At 42.4% G+C, this 15,617-nt stretch overlaps 1 protein-coding gene and 1 long non-coding RNA gene across 2 annotated transcripts; both read left to right on the top strand.

The window, feature by feature from the left end:
* Positions 1-2,102: 2,102 nt before the first annotated feature.
* On the top strand, positions 2,103-4,250 carry LOC113016474 (uncharacterized). Its single transcript, XR_003271252.1, has 3 exons — positions 2,103-2,208; positions 2,512-2,634; positions 3,949-4,250. It is a non-coding gene; the product is annotated as an uncharacterized LOC113016474 (long non-coding RNA).
* Positions 4,251-11,700: 7,450 nt separating this feature from the next.
* Positions 11,701-14,429, top strand: LOC113016416 (homeodomain-interacting protein kinase 1-like). The gene has a single exon (XM_026159233.1). The coding sequence runs from the start codon at positions 11,848-11,850 to the stop codon at positions 14,182-14,184; it is 2,337 nt and encodes a 778-aa protein (XP_026015018.1). The 5' UTR covers positions 11,701-11,847; the 3' UTR covers positions 14,185-14,429.
* Positions 14,430-15,617: the final 1,188 nt, after the last annotated feature.

The raw sequence follows: 15,617 nt of genomic DNA, 5'->3' as shown, positions 1-15,617 counted from the left end.
GAAACCAAAGGCACCCGCCGGTGACGATGTTTTGTCGACATTGTTGTGTTTGTTGGGGAGAAAACTTACAAACATACAGTACAGCACGTCAGAGTCACACTGCTAGCGATCGAAGCTTTATGTAAATTTGACCAGCTGAACGCATTCTGTACTGTACAGGAGACACAACACGAGATTGATTGACAATGGTCTAATTGTCTACAGCCAGTCAGGACGCAGAATACAATGCACTTAAAAAAATAAATAAAAAATGCAACAAAAAAGAAAAAATCAGCGAAACAGTGAGGGACCACTGTATGTGCTATTGGATCCCTGCAAAATTCTTCTGCTCATGTTGGAGATTCACCTTTTTCACCTCTTTTTGTGTGTTGTGCCAAACAACTGGGGTACAACAACACCTAATCTATATAATCTAAGCAGAGGTGCATCTATCCAAATCTTTACAGGCTTTCTGTGGGATACCCTTAAACCCCTGCCTACTTAGTACCACGTGAAAGGGTTTTTCTCCAGAGATGGAGAGGTTATTACCAAAAAGAGAAACCGGCTGAGCCAAGGCACAGCGGAAAAAATATTATTTTTAATTAAACTTTATTTTTATAGAACCAAATCACAAATGTGCTTTATATTGTACGATAAAACCCTACAGTAATACAAGGACAACAGAAGACCCAACAATTATATGAACCCCTATGAGCAAGTAGGGTGACACACAAGCAGGTAGGGATGGCATTCTCAATATCACTTATCAATATGATTCTCTTATTGATTCTTATTGGGTTGTAACTGGCTCCACGTTGAGATCTACAACCATCTCTAAGCAGCATATTAAAGGCATTACATTCATGCAGATGAATTGCATGCTGTGGGTCAAATGTTTGTGCATGTTGGAGGCATCGCCCGTTCTTATAGAGTTCAATACTGGGGAAACATGAACCTAGTCAAAAAAGTAATGCATTACACAGAACAGTGTTCTTAAAAGTATTGCAATGCATTATTTACTCATTACATCTGTCATTTTTTACAGTGTGGTATGTTGGAGCAGCAGTTTATCGGCAGCTGAGAGGAAGAGGTTGGATAAACTCATCAGGAAGGCCAGCTCTGTTCTGGGATGCACCCTGGACCCAGTGCAGGTGGTGGGAGACAGAAGGACTCTGGCCAAAATAACATCTCTGATGGACAGAGTCTCCCACCCCATGCATGTAGATGTTGCTGAACTGCAGAGCTCCTTCAGTGAGAGACTGCTGCATCCTAGATGCATGAAGGAGCGTTTCCGCAGGTCCTTCCTCCCTGCAGCTGTCAGACTGTACAATCAGAACTGCTCCCAACAAACATAGATGTTTACATCAATGCTGTAACTGCAATAAGTTAGTTAATTAACCAATTCGCACTACAACCTGGTTTGCCTCTTACCTGTAATTATTTTTATTTAATTTAATAACTGTACAGTACTCTCTGTTTATAGTAACCATTGTCCTTAATGTAAATATGTAAGAAAAATTGTGTATGTTTCTGTTCTGTGTCCTGTGTACTGTTTGTTTGTATATTTGTCTTTTTGGCTGCTGTTACAACCAAATTTCCCCTTGTGGGACAATTAAAGGATTATTCTATTTTATTCTACTTTTGTGTTACTCTGTAAAATAGCTGAAACACATTGTCACATTATAACCAGTAACAGTATAAACCTTAGGAAACAGTCCCACACACCAACACAAATCTCGGTCCTAATGAGGACACACATATGAACTTTCTCTTAGTATTTAGGTATGAACACAATGTAACAATGAAAGCCATGCAGCCTTTAAAGCGATCGCCACAGTGATTCTACTTTGGAAACACGAACAGGTAGAAATGGAGGCGTCAAGCCTGATCGTTCAACCTGATTGTTTGGCCTGCAAATATGCAAGAAAACTTTTTTTTTCGTAAAACAGTAGAAAAGCCAGCTATGAGTGACAAACTACATTTGCGTGATGCTGTGGTCATGTTGCATTAAGTTTCTGAAACACAAACAGAGAAGTGGTACATTTTCTTAGAACTGGTGCACTGGTGATGTAGGTGATAATTTAAATGATTACATAAGGCAGTGCTGCTGAAATGTATAAAAATGAAAGTGACAAGAACCAAGTGTTCTTTGTTCCAGTTTGACTGACTTGAACGTAACAGCGTGTCTCAGCTACACTCTGCTCATCTCGAGTCTTCGCTCCTCATTTGGTAAGAATGTTTTGTTTGTACAATAAAAATATTTAATTCTCAACAGGCTCATGTTCTACACCTCCAAGGAAGTATAACAACCCTCGCTCCTGCCACACTTTACCTACTTTTACAATCCAGACACGGGCTTAAAAACATGCTGACATTATCTGGGTTCTGTGAGCACACAAATCCTGCATAAGCTACATGCATGTACAGTTTGAGACCAGTCTTTATGTTAGATAATCTTTCATTTTCATTCACACTGACTATCAGATGTTGCCTATTCAGTCATGTATTTGATTTATTGTAATCTTTCGCCAGCTTCAGAGCCTTTCACCTGCTGCTCCACACGACCCACTTGTGCCTGAACCGCTGCAGGTTAACCAACCAACCAACCAACCAACCAACAACCACTCATTCACTCATCAGTGAAGCAAAAATAAGGTAATCTCATGCTGGATGCCTTTTAGTGCAGCAAAGGTCGTGAGGTTCTTGAGTTGAGTTTTATTCGTTTTCAGATGTGCAGTACAGATTTGTTATTACAGACCAAGCCACAATACACGAGGAGATGTGAGGAAAGCTTCCAGCGTTTACATTTATGATGATTTCATGTCCGAGTCGACGTTTAAGTTCTTGCAAATTGTTTCATTGTGTGATGTAAAGATTTCTGGCTGGCGATCAGTTTGTGAAAAGACAAAATCAAAATTCTAATGTGTCTCACTATAAGACATTTAGATTCAACAGCAATTTAAGACTCGGCCCCTTAGTTCCAGTAAAAGATACTCTTAATGCTTCTACACACCAAAACACTTATGATACGTTCATGCTCCATAGTCTGTGGGAACAGTTTGGGGATGGCCCCTTCCTGTTCCAACGTCACTGCACACCAGTGCACAAAACAAGATCCATAAAGACATGGATGAGCGAGTTTGGCCTGCACAGAGTCCTGATCTCAACCTGAAAGAACTGCTCATAAATAGAGCAGAGACTGCAAGTTAATGTGTGAGATCAGTGGCTGACCTCATAAATTCCCCATACACTCCTAAACGCTGTGGAAAGCATTTACAGGGAGGTCGACATCATATGGATTAAAAATAGGATGTAATTCAAGTTTATATGTGTGTGTGAAAGCAGAGGAACAGAATCTTTTGGCAACATAGTGTATGTAACAGTAGAATATGAATGAAGGGGAAGGAGTGTATGAGAAGTCCCTGAGCACCCAAAGACAAAAGCAAAGTAACTAAGCAATCATTCAGCAGCTGATCCGACGCTTCTTGCTGGGCTTGAAGCCAGAATAGGAGCAGGCTCAACAGGAGAGGGCTGGGTGATAGTTGAAGCCTCTGCTTCCTGTTAGATTTGTATTGTTGGATTGTCATTTATGCTTAGAAATATATATTTATATATGCTTAGAAGTATATATTCATTTGTAGATTGAAAGAATGTCTCATCCTAGGAGGTCTGTAACAACTCTGTGTAGCATGAAGAGGGGGGTGCGTTCACTCCTCTTCAGAGAGACACTTGGCTCCAGGCAGGTCTCCCTCATGCATGAGTAACACAAAGAACTTTGCCTACTTGTGTCTTGATTTTTGCTGTGTAGTAAACTGTGGTTTATGCTACAAACCTATCACTTCCCATTCTACTTTAGGAACCACAAGTTAGCATGTAGACTCAAATTTATTACATATTTGTTGCAATAATTTGTGCTTTTTCTGGATAAAATTCTCAATCAGAATATTGTTTCTGTTTTTTCTTCACCAGGTAATAATGAGGATCCTGTTTATCTGTTTGCTGCTCATTGCCTCTGAGAGTTCAACGCTTGAAGAAACCCGCTATGGCCAGTTTAGAAGACAGCACATAAACGCCAAGATGACTGCAATGGATTGTGATACGGTTATAAGAAGGAAACAGATCTACAATGTTGACAACAGCTGTAAAGATACCAACACGTTCATCCTTGATAATCCAAGTGAGATCAAAAAAATTTGTGTTGAGGGAAAATTTGATGAAACACTTCAAATGACAAAAAGTCACAAGATGTTCAAAGTTGTTAAGTGTGAACTAAAGGAATGTGGGAGCCAGAAAACCCAGATGCCAGTATACTGGTAATCTCCTCACTAACAGATATGTTGCAGTTGATTGTGAAAATAATTTACCTGTACACTTTGCAAGAGACATTCTGGTCTTAGACGGCTAACAACTAGTGTTAAGTATGTTCAGGAAAGCCCCTAATATTATTTTTTCTTTTCTCTTTGGTGGAAGCAAAACTTAGCTGTGAAGACTGTTAACCTGTAGCTAAACACACAATGAATTTGAATCTCTCTAAAACTGCAAAGTAATCACAGAACATCGAACGATTCCTGAAGCTCGTGTTGCTTTGAGTTTGTGGTCCAAAGCATTAACATGTCGTAACAGTAACATGCTGCCACTTGTTCAGTGATTCTGTCATCAGCCATGGCTGGCTTGTGACGCAGTGCCAAAGGTGACTGTGTTTCTGTGATACTTTTACAGTCTGGACGATGTCAATGACTAGTCTCATGATCACACACATTTCACTGAACACACATGAGCTGTTTCTGTCATGAATCGCTGTGCGGCAGGCAGGAGTTGGACCCAAAGTGCAGGACTCACAGACTCAGGGAGGTGAACTCAAAACTCAGCTTTATTTGCTGGCAGGGAAAAAACATACAAACTAATCTAAACTGGGAACTTAGAAAACTCACAGAGAGACACACAGGGAGCTCCACACAGCATGAGGGACGACGCGACACTGACTCAGAGAAACACAGGGTTTAAATACACTGGGAAGTAACGAGGGGAATGAGACACAGAAGGAGGGCACAGCTGGGAGAAATCAGGACTGACGAGACAAGCAAAGCAGGACGCATTCACATGAGACACGGACCATCAAAGTAAAACAGGAAGTATCACACAGAGACGCGAACTTGACACAGTGGAGACAGCAACTAAGAAATACAGAGACATAAACCATAAGGCAGAGGTCTAAGAACCAAAATACACAGGGAAATACTCAGCTGGGAACACAAGAGACTAGACTAGAGAGAGTAACAAAAAACCAACCATGAGAACATAATGCACAATGCAGAGTGACAGAAAACAAGAAACTCAAACATGCAAAGACACACAATTACACAGAACAGAGGGGACACAGAGAGACATGAAGGGCAAGGGATCAAAACTAGAAGCCATAGAATAAATCACACACAAGTACAATAATACAAAAATCACAAAGAACTAAAAACGCTGGGTCAGGAGACCCAGGACCGTGACAGTTTCTCTGTCAGTCACAGCAGGAGGAAGACTGTCACTTTTTTGTCTTTTTACCTTTGACTCTGTCATTTCTTTTGGAGCTTAGTAAACAACCTGAACACGCGTTAGCCACTTTTTAATTTCTTTCTTTGTTTTTAGCAGCATTCCAGGGCTGTGTGCTGCCCAGCAATTTTTTTTTCAAAGCATGTTTCTTGTGTTTGAGCAATAAAAAAAGTTACTAAAAAAACCATCTGGTTACACGTCATTTTTCTTTACCTGAGCTGGTACATAATAAATACAACAATAAATACTGTACCTTCTACAACACGACTTGTGTAGATGAGTTAGTAATATCTCTCCCGAGCTTGCAGAATTAACTAAATTAAACCACATCCCACTTTTAAAGACAGTAGAAGGCGACCTGGCTAGATGGATTTCTCTACCCATATCACTCCTGGGAAGGGTCGCCGCTATAAAAATGATGGTCTTGCCAAAAATAAACTATTTATTTTCAATGATCCTAAATAAGCCATCACAAGATTGGTTCAGATCTCTAGACTCGTATATTTCTAAATTCCTTTGGAAAGATAAATCCCCACGTATCAGCTTAAAAACACTACAAAGGACCAAGGATAAAGGAGGATTAGATCTGCCTAACTTTAATCACTACTTTTTAGCCAACAGGCTTCAGTTCATCTCTAGATGGTTTAAACACATCTTCTTAGATGAAACCTGGATAGATGTAGAACAGGCACTATGTAATAACCTAGAGATTTCAGACCTACCATTTATCAGCTCAAACATCAAACGACATGAATGCTTTAAAAGCATCAATATCAGCTCTTCTCTGACAGCATGGTGGGAGTTTCTAAAATTGACGGCGTCTTCATTAATCCCATGCAAACGTACACCTATCTGGAACTATCCGGACATATTACAAAACAATAACATGATAAACTTTCCAGTTTGGAGTTATAAAGGAATTAAAAACTTGGAACATATATTGGAAGGAACAGACTTTATTTTATTTGACAGACTAGTTACACAATATGGGATCAACAAGAAAATACTTTTGGAATATCAACAAATTAAATCCATAGTAAAAAAAAGAAATTTAATTCCAGTGAAGCTGAATTACAAACACCACCAAGTGTGGTACAATTTTTTACTCTAACCCCCCCCCCAAAAAATTATTGTCTAAAATATACAGCACACTTTCTAAAGTAGATGAATCAATATCCCTTCCGATTGCAAAATGGGAAGCAGATTTATCAATCAGCTTAGACCAAATCCTTTGGTCTCAGATATGCTTAAAAACCTTTCAATGGATCAGAAATCCCAGTTTGCCATTAATACAATACAAAATATTACACAGAGTGCACTATACTGGTCATAGGATGTTCAAGATCGGCTATACGTCTTCCAACAACTGCTCACACTGCACAGCAAATACACCGGACAATTATATCCACGCTCTTTGGTTCTGTCCACCAGTTCAGAAGTTTTGGCGCAAGATATGTGACGACTTATCAAAGTGTCTGAAATGTAACATTCCAGCCTCCCCTTTAGTATGCTTGCTGGGCAACTTGGATGAGGTCACTACAGAAATAAACACAGCCCACGTTGTTTTTACGGCCCTATGCATTGCCAAGAAAATGGTCCTCATTAACTGGAAAAATAAAAATAATCTTAATTCTAACCAATATAAAAACCATCTAATAGATCACATTAGTCTTGATACAGCCTCTGCCATCACATTTGATCAATCCCTCTGGACTACTTTGATTGGCTTCATCACCTAGTGGGGGTGGGGGGTCATGGTTTAGTTCTGCCTTCGCTATTGTGGTTGATATGGGGGTCGGGACGGCCTTAGGGCATCTAGGGATTCCCTAGGGACGTTTTCCCTGTGGCCATGACCTGGTAAGGGGCTCTGGTGGCTCTTAGATGGTGTTTTCCTTGTGGCTGCTTACAGCGGAGATGGGGGAGGGTCTGTGCTGGTGGACGTTGGTTACTGGCCTGGTAGCCTGGCTGCCCCTGGGTGGGTCCGGGATGGGCGTGGAGGCTTGGGGGTCTGGGGGTGCTCCGCCCCCAGGCTGGGGCTCTGGCTGGGCCTTGGGGCCTTGGGTCCTGGTTGTTGTGTCGCCGGGGTGGTGCATGGGGGCTCAGCCCCGGAGCGGGGGACCTCTGGTGCATCGGCCTGAATGGAGGGCTCTCTAACTGGTGGGGAGGCTGTTACATCTTTGCAGGAGGTCTCCTCTCTACAGGAGCAGACTCTGCAGGTGGGGGAAAGATATTGGAGAGGTGGAGAATGACTCAACCTGGGTGTCTATTGTCTTGTGTAGTCTGGGAGAAGATTGGATGACGGGGTGGGTGCATTTTTCTCTGCAGTGGGGTCGGGTGGGCTGTCCCGGACTCTGTGGGGCCGGGTGGTGCTGCTGCTGTGGGTCCCGGTCCGGATGGGCCTGGGCCCTCTTGCCCCGGTGGGTTCCAGAGTGTGGGGGTGCCTACTGGGGTCAGCGGGGGAGCTTGGGTGTAAGACTCCACCTCTCTGGGGACATCTCGGGCTCTCCGAGGTGTGGAGACCTCTCCCCCCTCGGCACGCTCCCTGCCGGTGGCTGGTGTTGGTGTGTTGGTGGTTCTGGGGGCGACTGTGGCTCAGGGATTTGGGAAGCCTCGCTTCTGTCAGTCTGCCCCAGGGCAGCTGTGGCTACAACTGTAGCTTGCCTCCACCAGTCTTATGAATGTGAGAGTGAATGAATAGTGGAATTGTAAAGCGCTTTGGGTGCCTAGAAAAACTCTATATAAATGCAATCCATTATTGTTATTCGTTTTGGTGTCTGGGGCGGGGCGCTCATGTATGTACCGACTCACTCCTGGTGGCCGATTGGCGGGGCCTGGCACCTGTGGCCCAGCTAGGCCCCTTACGGGGGGTCGGGTGCCCTCAGGCCTCTCGGCCTGATACCCGGTCTTCTCTGGCACAGCTGGCTGCTGGCAGAGCCCGCGGGCACATCACTGCAACCCCCTCTGGCCTCTGCTCCGTGGCTGCTGGGTGACCTCTCGTTTGGGGCTCTCCTCAGCTCTTCCCAGGAGGGTGGCACGTTAGCCCCCTGGTGGTCCTCCTCGGGTCCTCGTACTCTGGGGCCTCTGGATGTCTGGGGCCTGGATCTCCTCCATACCTGCTTCATGCCCTGGGGGACGGGGCTATGGCTCCCCACACTCCCTAGCAGATCGTTACATGGAGAAACCTTTTGAATACAAGCGTGCTGATCCACACAGGTGTGTACACAGTTTATAGAAATAATTACAGAAGCTGCATTTATAACTGTTATTAAATAACAGCAGCACACGAGAACTAAAGTGTAATCCCAGCACATTTCGCTTCGCTTGCACTGATTCTTTAGAGATGACGACCGTGGTGGGTAATTAAGGGCAAACAATATACAAGTGGCGTGAAAAATGGAGGCTGCATTACCTTTCCAAAGCTTCCTTTCCCGATGGCCCGCAGTATCTGGAAGTGGTCAAAGTTTACTGTGGAGAAAATGAGAAGCAGTTAGTGAGAACGTGTCAGTTTGAGCTGAGCTATAAAACAGGGAACATGACATGTACAGCACTGTGCAAAAGTCTTGAGCCATCCCTCATTTGCTTCCAGGGATCCGGACTTCCCTGTAATCTTTAAAGTGGTATTAAGGAATAGCTCTCCAGGCTTTTTAAAGTGTTTCTGATTTTTAATCCAGGGCTTGTATTTGACCACTTTTTGTCTGTTAAGACCCTTCACACTAATCTCTGAAACATTCAAACATAAACAGACACCTAAGTCACGGAAAGGACCAGAAAACTTAACAAAGAACCAATTTTAAATTGTATCTGTACACATTTACTTGCAGCCTATTGCAAAAAAACAAAAGCCCACATCATTTGTTCTCACTTCTTTAGTTGAAGAATGCAGTTAATAACACCGTTAACACAGACTGACCTGGCAAAACACGAAAAAATAAGGGGGTGGTTCAAGACTTTTGATCGGTACTGTATGAGAAATGCAAATGTGCACTTCACAATGTATCGCTGCACTTCGGCAGTACTGTGAAGATTAAATGTTTTTTCCTTCCCGATGCATGTGAAAGGTTAAGACTTACATCTCCAAATGTACTGGAACTGATTTGAACCAGAGGACTCAGCCACACTGTTACTATGTACTGCATAAACACGTTTACCGATGAAGGTAAAGCAGACGCTGTCCTGACTGTGTGGCTAAATTTTGTGCTGAAAGCATCAAATCAATTGAATATGATTAACTTGCTATGAGAGGTTTTTACTCCAAGTGTGACTTTTTCTGGCTTCATACACCTTTCAGGGTCAAATTCAAGCACTTTGTAAGCACGTTTAATGTCCATTTTCAACATTTTCCAGCACATTACCATAAAAAGGATGCATATTTCACTTCGCATCACCTGAGTAAGACCACGTGAAAGGCCAAATGAATAAGTCTTCTCATCAGATATTGATGCTTCTTTCTTATGTGACACAAAAAACAGGAGGAGACAGATCTTTGCTTGTGTTGTTTTTTAAGTTCATTCATTCAAAACTAACTGTAAGACGCTTAACTACATTGCAGTCTGTGTTATTGTTGTAGACCTAATTATCACCTTTAAAGTGTTTGTGCTAATAACATCATGTAGAGTAAGACAGGCATAGAGAACAGCACTGACTGGGAGAGGCTTTGAACACATGACATACTCAGATCAATTCAACACTTTAGACTTTAAAAATGCACAAGCGTCTTTCAAAAACCCATTTATTTAATCTATCATCATTGATATTATTATGTACAGTTAGAATGTACTGTTCATCTCCCTTAAATAAACAGGCAGCCTTAAAGTGTGAAATAGTCACTTGTCTACTGTCTCAGTGGCTGATAGTGCCCCACAGGCCTCAATGTCAGCTCGAAGCCATTATGTTTCAATTGTTTAATGATAAACAGATTTTGAATGAAAGCCAGGAAACTTCGCTAGCACAAAAAGTGCCTATTCTTTCTTCCCATATGGTTCAGTCATATTACCGTCATTTCCCCCTAAGCTGTTCCCAAAGACACCAGGTTAATACTTGAAAAGGCTGCAGCGATACACAAAAATATCATCAATATTCTGTTTACTTGGTGACAACGTCGCTTTTAGCCTTCAATCAGAAAGCCTGACGTTGGCTAGTTAAGCATCGGGCTAACGTTTAACGCTTTCACTTGAGGGAAGTAACTCGTATTACTGCTACTGCTGTGTAATCTTGGTTCAATTCACAGCATATTCTACAAGTTACCCTGCAATAACTAACTGTTAGAATAGCGCCACCGTATTGTATCGCACTGAGTGCACTTCAATCCTTTATCCCGCGAGTTTGCTAGCTAGCAAAATAATAATACCAATTTTAAACAAATAACATGTGTAACGTACACACTCGAGAAAATTATTTACTAGTACTTACGCAACTCCCCCGTTGTGAAAACGTACAAATCCTTCTTGTATTTTTCGTTTTCCAGCAAACACTCATTAAAACGGCCTCCAGGCACATTAGCGCACTCACCCCCGACTGATCAGGGAGGGGGTGGGGGGTCACACACTGAAACAGACTAACGTGCAGAGGTACAGCCCAGGCAGACAAATGTTGCTTTTAGACTTTGCGACTCGTTTTATTTCTCTATCTGATAAGAAAACTATTCAATCAGATAGTTCTTTGTGGTGAATGAAATACGGTTACAGTTTCAAGAAGTTTTAAGCACCAAATCCGAAATCCAAGCACTGCAATATTAAAATCCAATTCAATTTCTTGTTTGCTCCGAAATCTACGACATGACTATATACAGAAAAGCTTGACATGGTATGCAAAAAAACCCCCGAAGACAATACAAATACAAATACATGAACAAAAAATGTTTTAACTGTCAGTTATGTCATTTTAAAATTTTCCAAAACTAACATTTTCTTTGATTGACTGATATTAAATTGATTAGGGTCAAGTTTAGTGTGAACAATATTACACAAACAAGCACGTGTATGCGCATGCGCACATATTAGAATCCCTTCCATCGCTTCTAATATGTGCGCATGCGCACATATTAGAACCCTTCCATCGCTTCTCATATGTGCGCATGCGCACATATTAGAATCGCTTCGATCGCTTGTGACGTGATAACTTTGCTTTGATCCTTTCTGATGTCATAACTTTGCTTTGATTCCAAAACCTATAAATAGGAGCGCTCACCTGTTACTTTATGCTTAACGGACGTTGACCTGCAGCAACTAAAACCCTTTTGAGAAGATTTGAGAGCAATTTACAAGAGAAACCAAAACAAGTTCAGTTTTGTTTCTCACCAATTCACAGCGCAAACAGACACATTACACCATGTCAGCCAACCCAGCCTTCGGCTCAGATGAGCTTGGAATATCTAAAGGGACCATTTTGGGAGATCACCACATGGTGGAGGCTTTCCTTGGAGAAGGAAGCTTTGGTGTTGTAACGAAATGTCGCGATACAAAAAACAACAAAACTGTTGCTGTTAAAGTCAACAAAAGCGACCCTGAAATTCTGCTCCAGGCAAAACTGGAAATTTTCATCCTGGAGCAGCTACGACGCTTGGATCCAGACAGGTGCAACATTGTGGAATGGAACGGCTATTTCCTCGATGGAGAGCGCATTTGCTTGAATTTTGAACTCCTCGACCAAAGCCTGTCAGACTACATAGGGGACCGGAATAACCAAGGTCTCCCAATGAGAGAAATCAGGCCAATTTTGCATCAGCTCGCAAATGCTCTATTCCACCTGGGTTCTGTGGGAATAGTGCATGCTGACCTCAAACCTGTCAACATCATGGTTGTGAACCGCAGTGAGTCTCAAGTCAGAGTCAAACTTATAGACTTTGGCATCGCATGTAACACCTCTGCAGTGATTCCTGGTGACTGTGTGGGGACAATTGGTTATTGTGCACCTGAGATTATGCTTGGCACTCCATATGATGAAGCAATTGACATGTGGTCTCTGGGGCTGGTAGCTGTGGAGCTTGCTACAGGGGTGCCTCTCTATCCTGGGGAAGACGATTATGATGTTTTGAAATTCATAATTGAAACCCAGGGTCAGCTACCAGATCATCTCCTAGAGTCTGGCTTGTACACTGACAGCTATTTCATCGAGGATAACCACAAGGAACAGCGCTGGACATTTAAGACCCCAGAACAATTTCAATACGAGACACATTATCGATCCAAGGAAACTCGATCGATAAAACTTAAGTGTCTCGATGACCTCGAAAAACTGCTGAAAGTTAGGCGAGGACCGGAAAATGGCCAAACATTATTTGTAAGGCTAATCAAAGAAATGTTGGCCTTGGATGCAAATCAGCGCATAACACCCTCAGAGGTTCTGAAGCATCCCTTTTTCCACCCTGGCCTCTCAAGGAGAACCCCCTGCACTGACATGAATAGTACAGGGGGAGAACTCCTTGTGCTCTCTCAGCAGCCTTCAAGCTGGAAAAGTCATGGATTGCAAAAATTCAGCTGCAGTTTCCAAAACTCAGTTGAATTTCCTCAAAAAGGAGACATCAACACCTCAGCCAACCCATCTGCCTCTGAAGATGATCTTCAAATAACGGAAGGGACCATTTTAGGAGATCACCACGTGGTAGAGGCCTTCCTTGGAGAAGGAGGCTTTGGTTTAGTAACCAGATGTCGCGATACAAAAAACAACAAAACCGTTGCTATTAAAGTCAACAAGAGCGACCCTGAAATTCTGCTCCAGGCAAAACTGGAAATTTTCATCCTGGAGCAGCTACGACGCTTGGATCCAGACAGGTGCAACATTGTGGAATGGAACGACTATTTCCTCGATGGACAGCGCATTTGCTTGAATTTCGAATTGCTCGACCAAAGCCTGTGGGACTACATTGGGGACCGGAATAACCGAGGTCTCCCAATGAGAGAACTCAGGCCAATTTTGCATCAGCTCGCAAATGCTCTGTTCCACCTGGGTTCTGTGGGAATAGTGCATGCTGACCTCAAACCTGGAAACATCATGGTGCTGAACCACAGTGAGTCTCCCGTCAAAGTCAAACTCATAGACTTTGGCCTCTCATGTCCTGCTTCTGCAGTGATTCCTGGTGACCGTGTGGGGACAATTGGTTATTGTGCACCTGAGGTTATGCTTGGCATTCCATACGACGAAGCAATCGACATGTGGTCTCTGGGGCTGGTAGCTGTGGAGCTTGCTACAGGGGTGCCTCTCTATCCTGGGGAAGACGATTATGATGTTTTAAAATTCATAATTGAAACCCAGGGTCAGCTACCAGATCATCTCCTAGAGTCTGGCTTGTACACTGACTGCTATTTCATCGAGGATAACTACAACAAACAGCGCTGGACATTTAAGACCCAAGAACAATTTCAACACGAGACACATTATCGATCAAAGGAAACTCGATATATAAAACTTAAGTGTCTCGATGACCTCGAAAAACTGCTGAAAGTTAGGCGAGGACCGGAAAATGGCCAAACATTATTTGTAAGGCTAATCAAAGAAATGTTGGCCTTGGATGCAAATCTGCGCATAACACCCTCGGAGGTTCTGAAGCATCCCTTTTTCCACCCTGGCCTCTCAAGGAGAACCCCCTGCACTGACATGAATAGTACAGGGGGACAAAACCTTGTGTTCTCTCAGCAGCAATCATCGTTTGGGTGGCCAGAATTCTAGGGGAGCTAGAAATTCTTGTGGAAAAAAAGCCCAAAACAATAACATCAACAAAAAAAAGCAATGAATGTGGTCTTAAACTTGGGCACAATTTGGCTTGAAATCCATCAACTAATCTCTCAATATTCAAAGCGGAGCAGCAGACAACTTACCATCACATCAGTCCTTCAATCAGACCTACAACAAACGTCTTCAGTCTCTCACCCCAACCGGTCGCAGCAGATGGCCGCCCCGACCTGAGCCTGGTTCTGCCGGAGGTTTCTTCCTGTAAAAAGGGAGTTTTTCCTTCCCACTGTCGCCAAAGTGCTTGCTCATAGGGGGTCATATGATTGTTGGGTTCTCTGTATGTATTATTGTAGGGTCTACCTTACACTGAAAAAAAGGGACTGGCCATCTCTTGGATTTATGTAAGCATCTTGCATGCATTTAACACAATTGCCTCATGTTTTAAAGATAAATGTAACTATATAGTGTAAAAACTACATGATATGCAGAAAGGGTGTATTAAATTGTTCATATCATGTTCAGGTGAAGTAAGTCAATAAGATAGCAACGTTAAATCTCGTGAAACCACGCGTGATTTCATCTCACGGGCTTTGGATCGTGGTTTAAAAAATGCATCCATCTCAGTCAAGTCGAGCAGCCAACTCTACGTTTTTGGTATGTCTTGATTTTTTGAATTAATGTTTACCATATTTCAGCCAAATGTAGTTAAACGTCTAGAGTGTCACCATGTAACATGCTAAAAAAGAGCCGTTAGCTTATTTGCTGTTTTATCTGTTGTCAAAGAATTGGCGCTTTTTCATTTGAATTTGTCTTTGGCACAAGAGCCGTAATATCACATTAAACCTAATTACGAGGCACTCATAACATAATTTGGTTTTCTGTGTGAATAGATTTGCCAGCTGACTCTTCAGTTATATTGTGTATTTACTGCACCGTGGTGTTAGTGAGATTTTGGACATTGAACAGCTTTAGCTAATATCATCAGCGGCATTATGCTAGCTTACATCCCTACCCCTCCTGCCCTCACCTGCTGTCCTTTTGTTTTTGTTTTTTTTGCTGCACATTGAGAGACGACCTCTATTCTGCATTTCACCAGGAGTCAGCTGATGGATTGTGGGTTCAAGGTGTTATGGTAAGAAAGTATATACTATTTTCGCTTAAGGTTTCTGTAACTTAATTATAATAGGTTTTTTATAATTATTAGGTGCATGTATACTCACCCTATTAATACAACTGAGAAATCCAAAATCTGCCATAGGTTTAACCTGTATGTATTGTCAGAAAGGTGATTACTGGACTCGCATTAATGCACACTTGAACTGAAATGAGGTTGTAACTTGTGGGTTCTTGGGTTGCAAATCAGAAACAAACATCTTTGGATTTTTTTAATCCCATAAGATCTGGAAACACAGTTTTTATTCAACAAAACA

The sequence above is a fragment of the Astatotilapia calliptera genome, chromosome 23, assembly GCF_900246225.1.
Source record: "Astatotilapia calliptera chromosome 23, fAstCal1.2, whole genome shotgun sequence".
Classification (NCBI taxonomy): Eukaryota; Metazoa; Chordata; class Actinopteri; order Cichliformes; family Cichlidae; genus Astatotilapia; species Astatotilapia calliptera.
The sequence above is the reverse complement of the archived record's forward strand: the minus strand, read 5'-3'. Positions and strand labels throughout refer to the sequence as shown.

Excerpts from the sequence above, each read along its gene's own strand:
- LOC113016416 (XM_026159233.1), top strand. The coding sequence starts at position 11,848 with ATGTCAGCCAACCCAGCCTTCGGCTCAGATGAGCTTGGAATATCTAAA.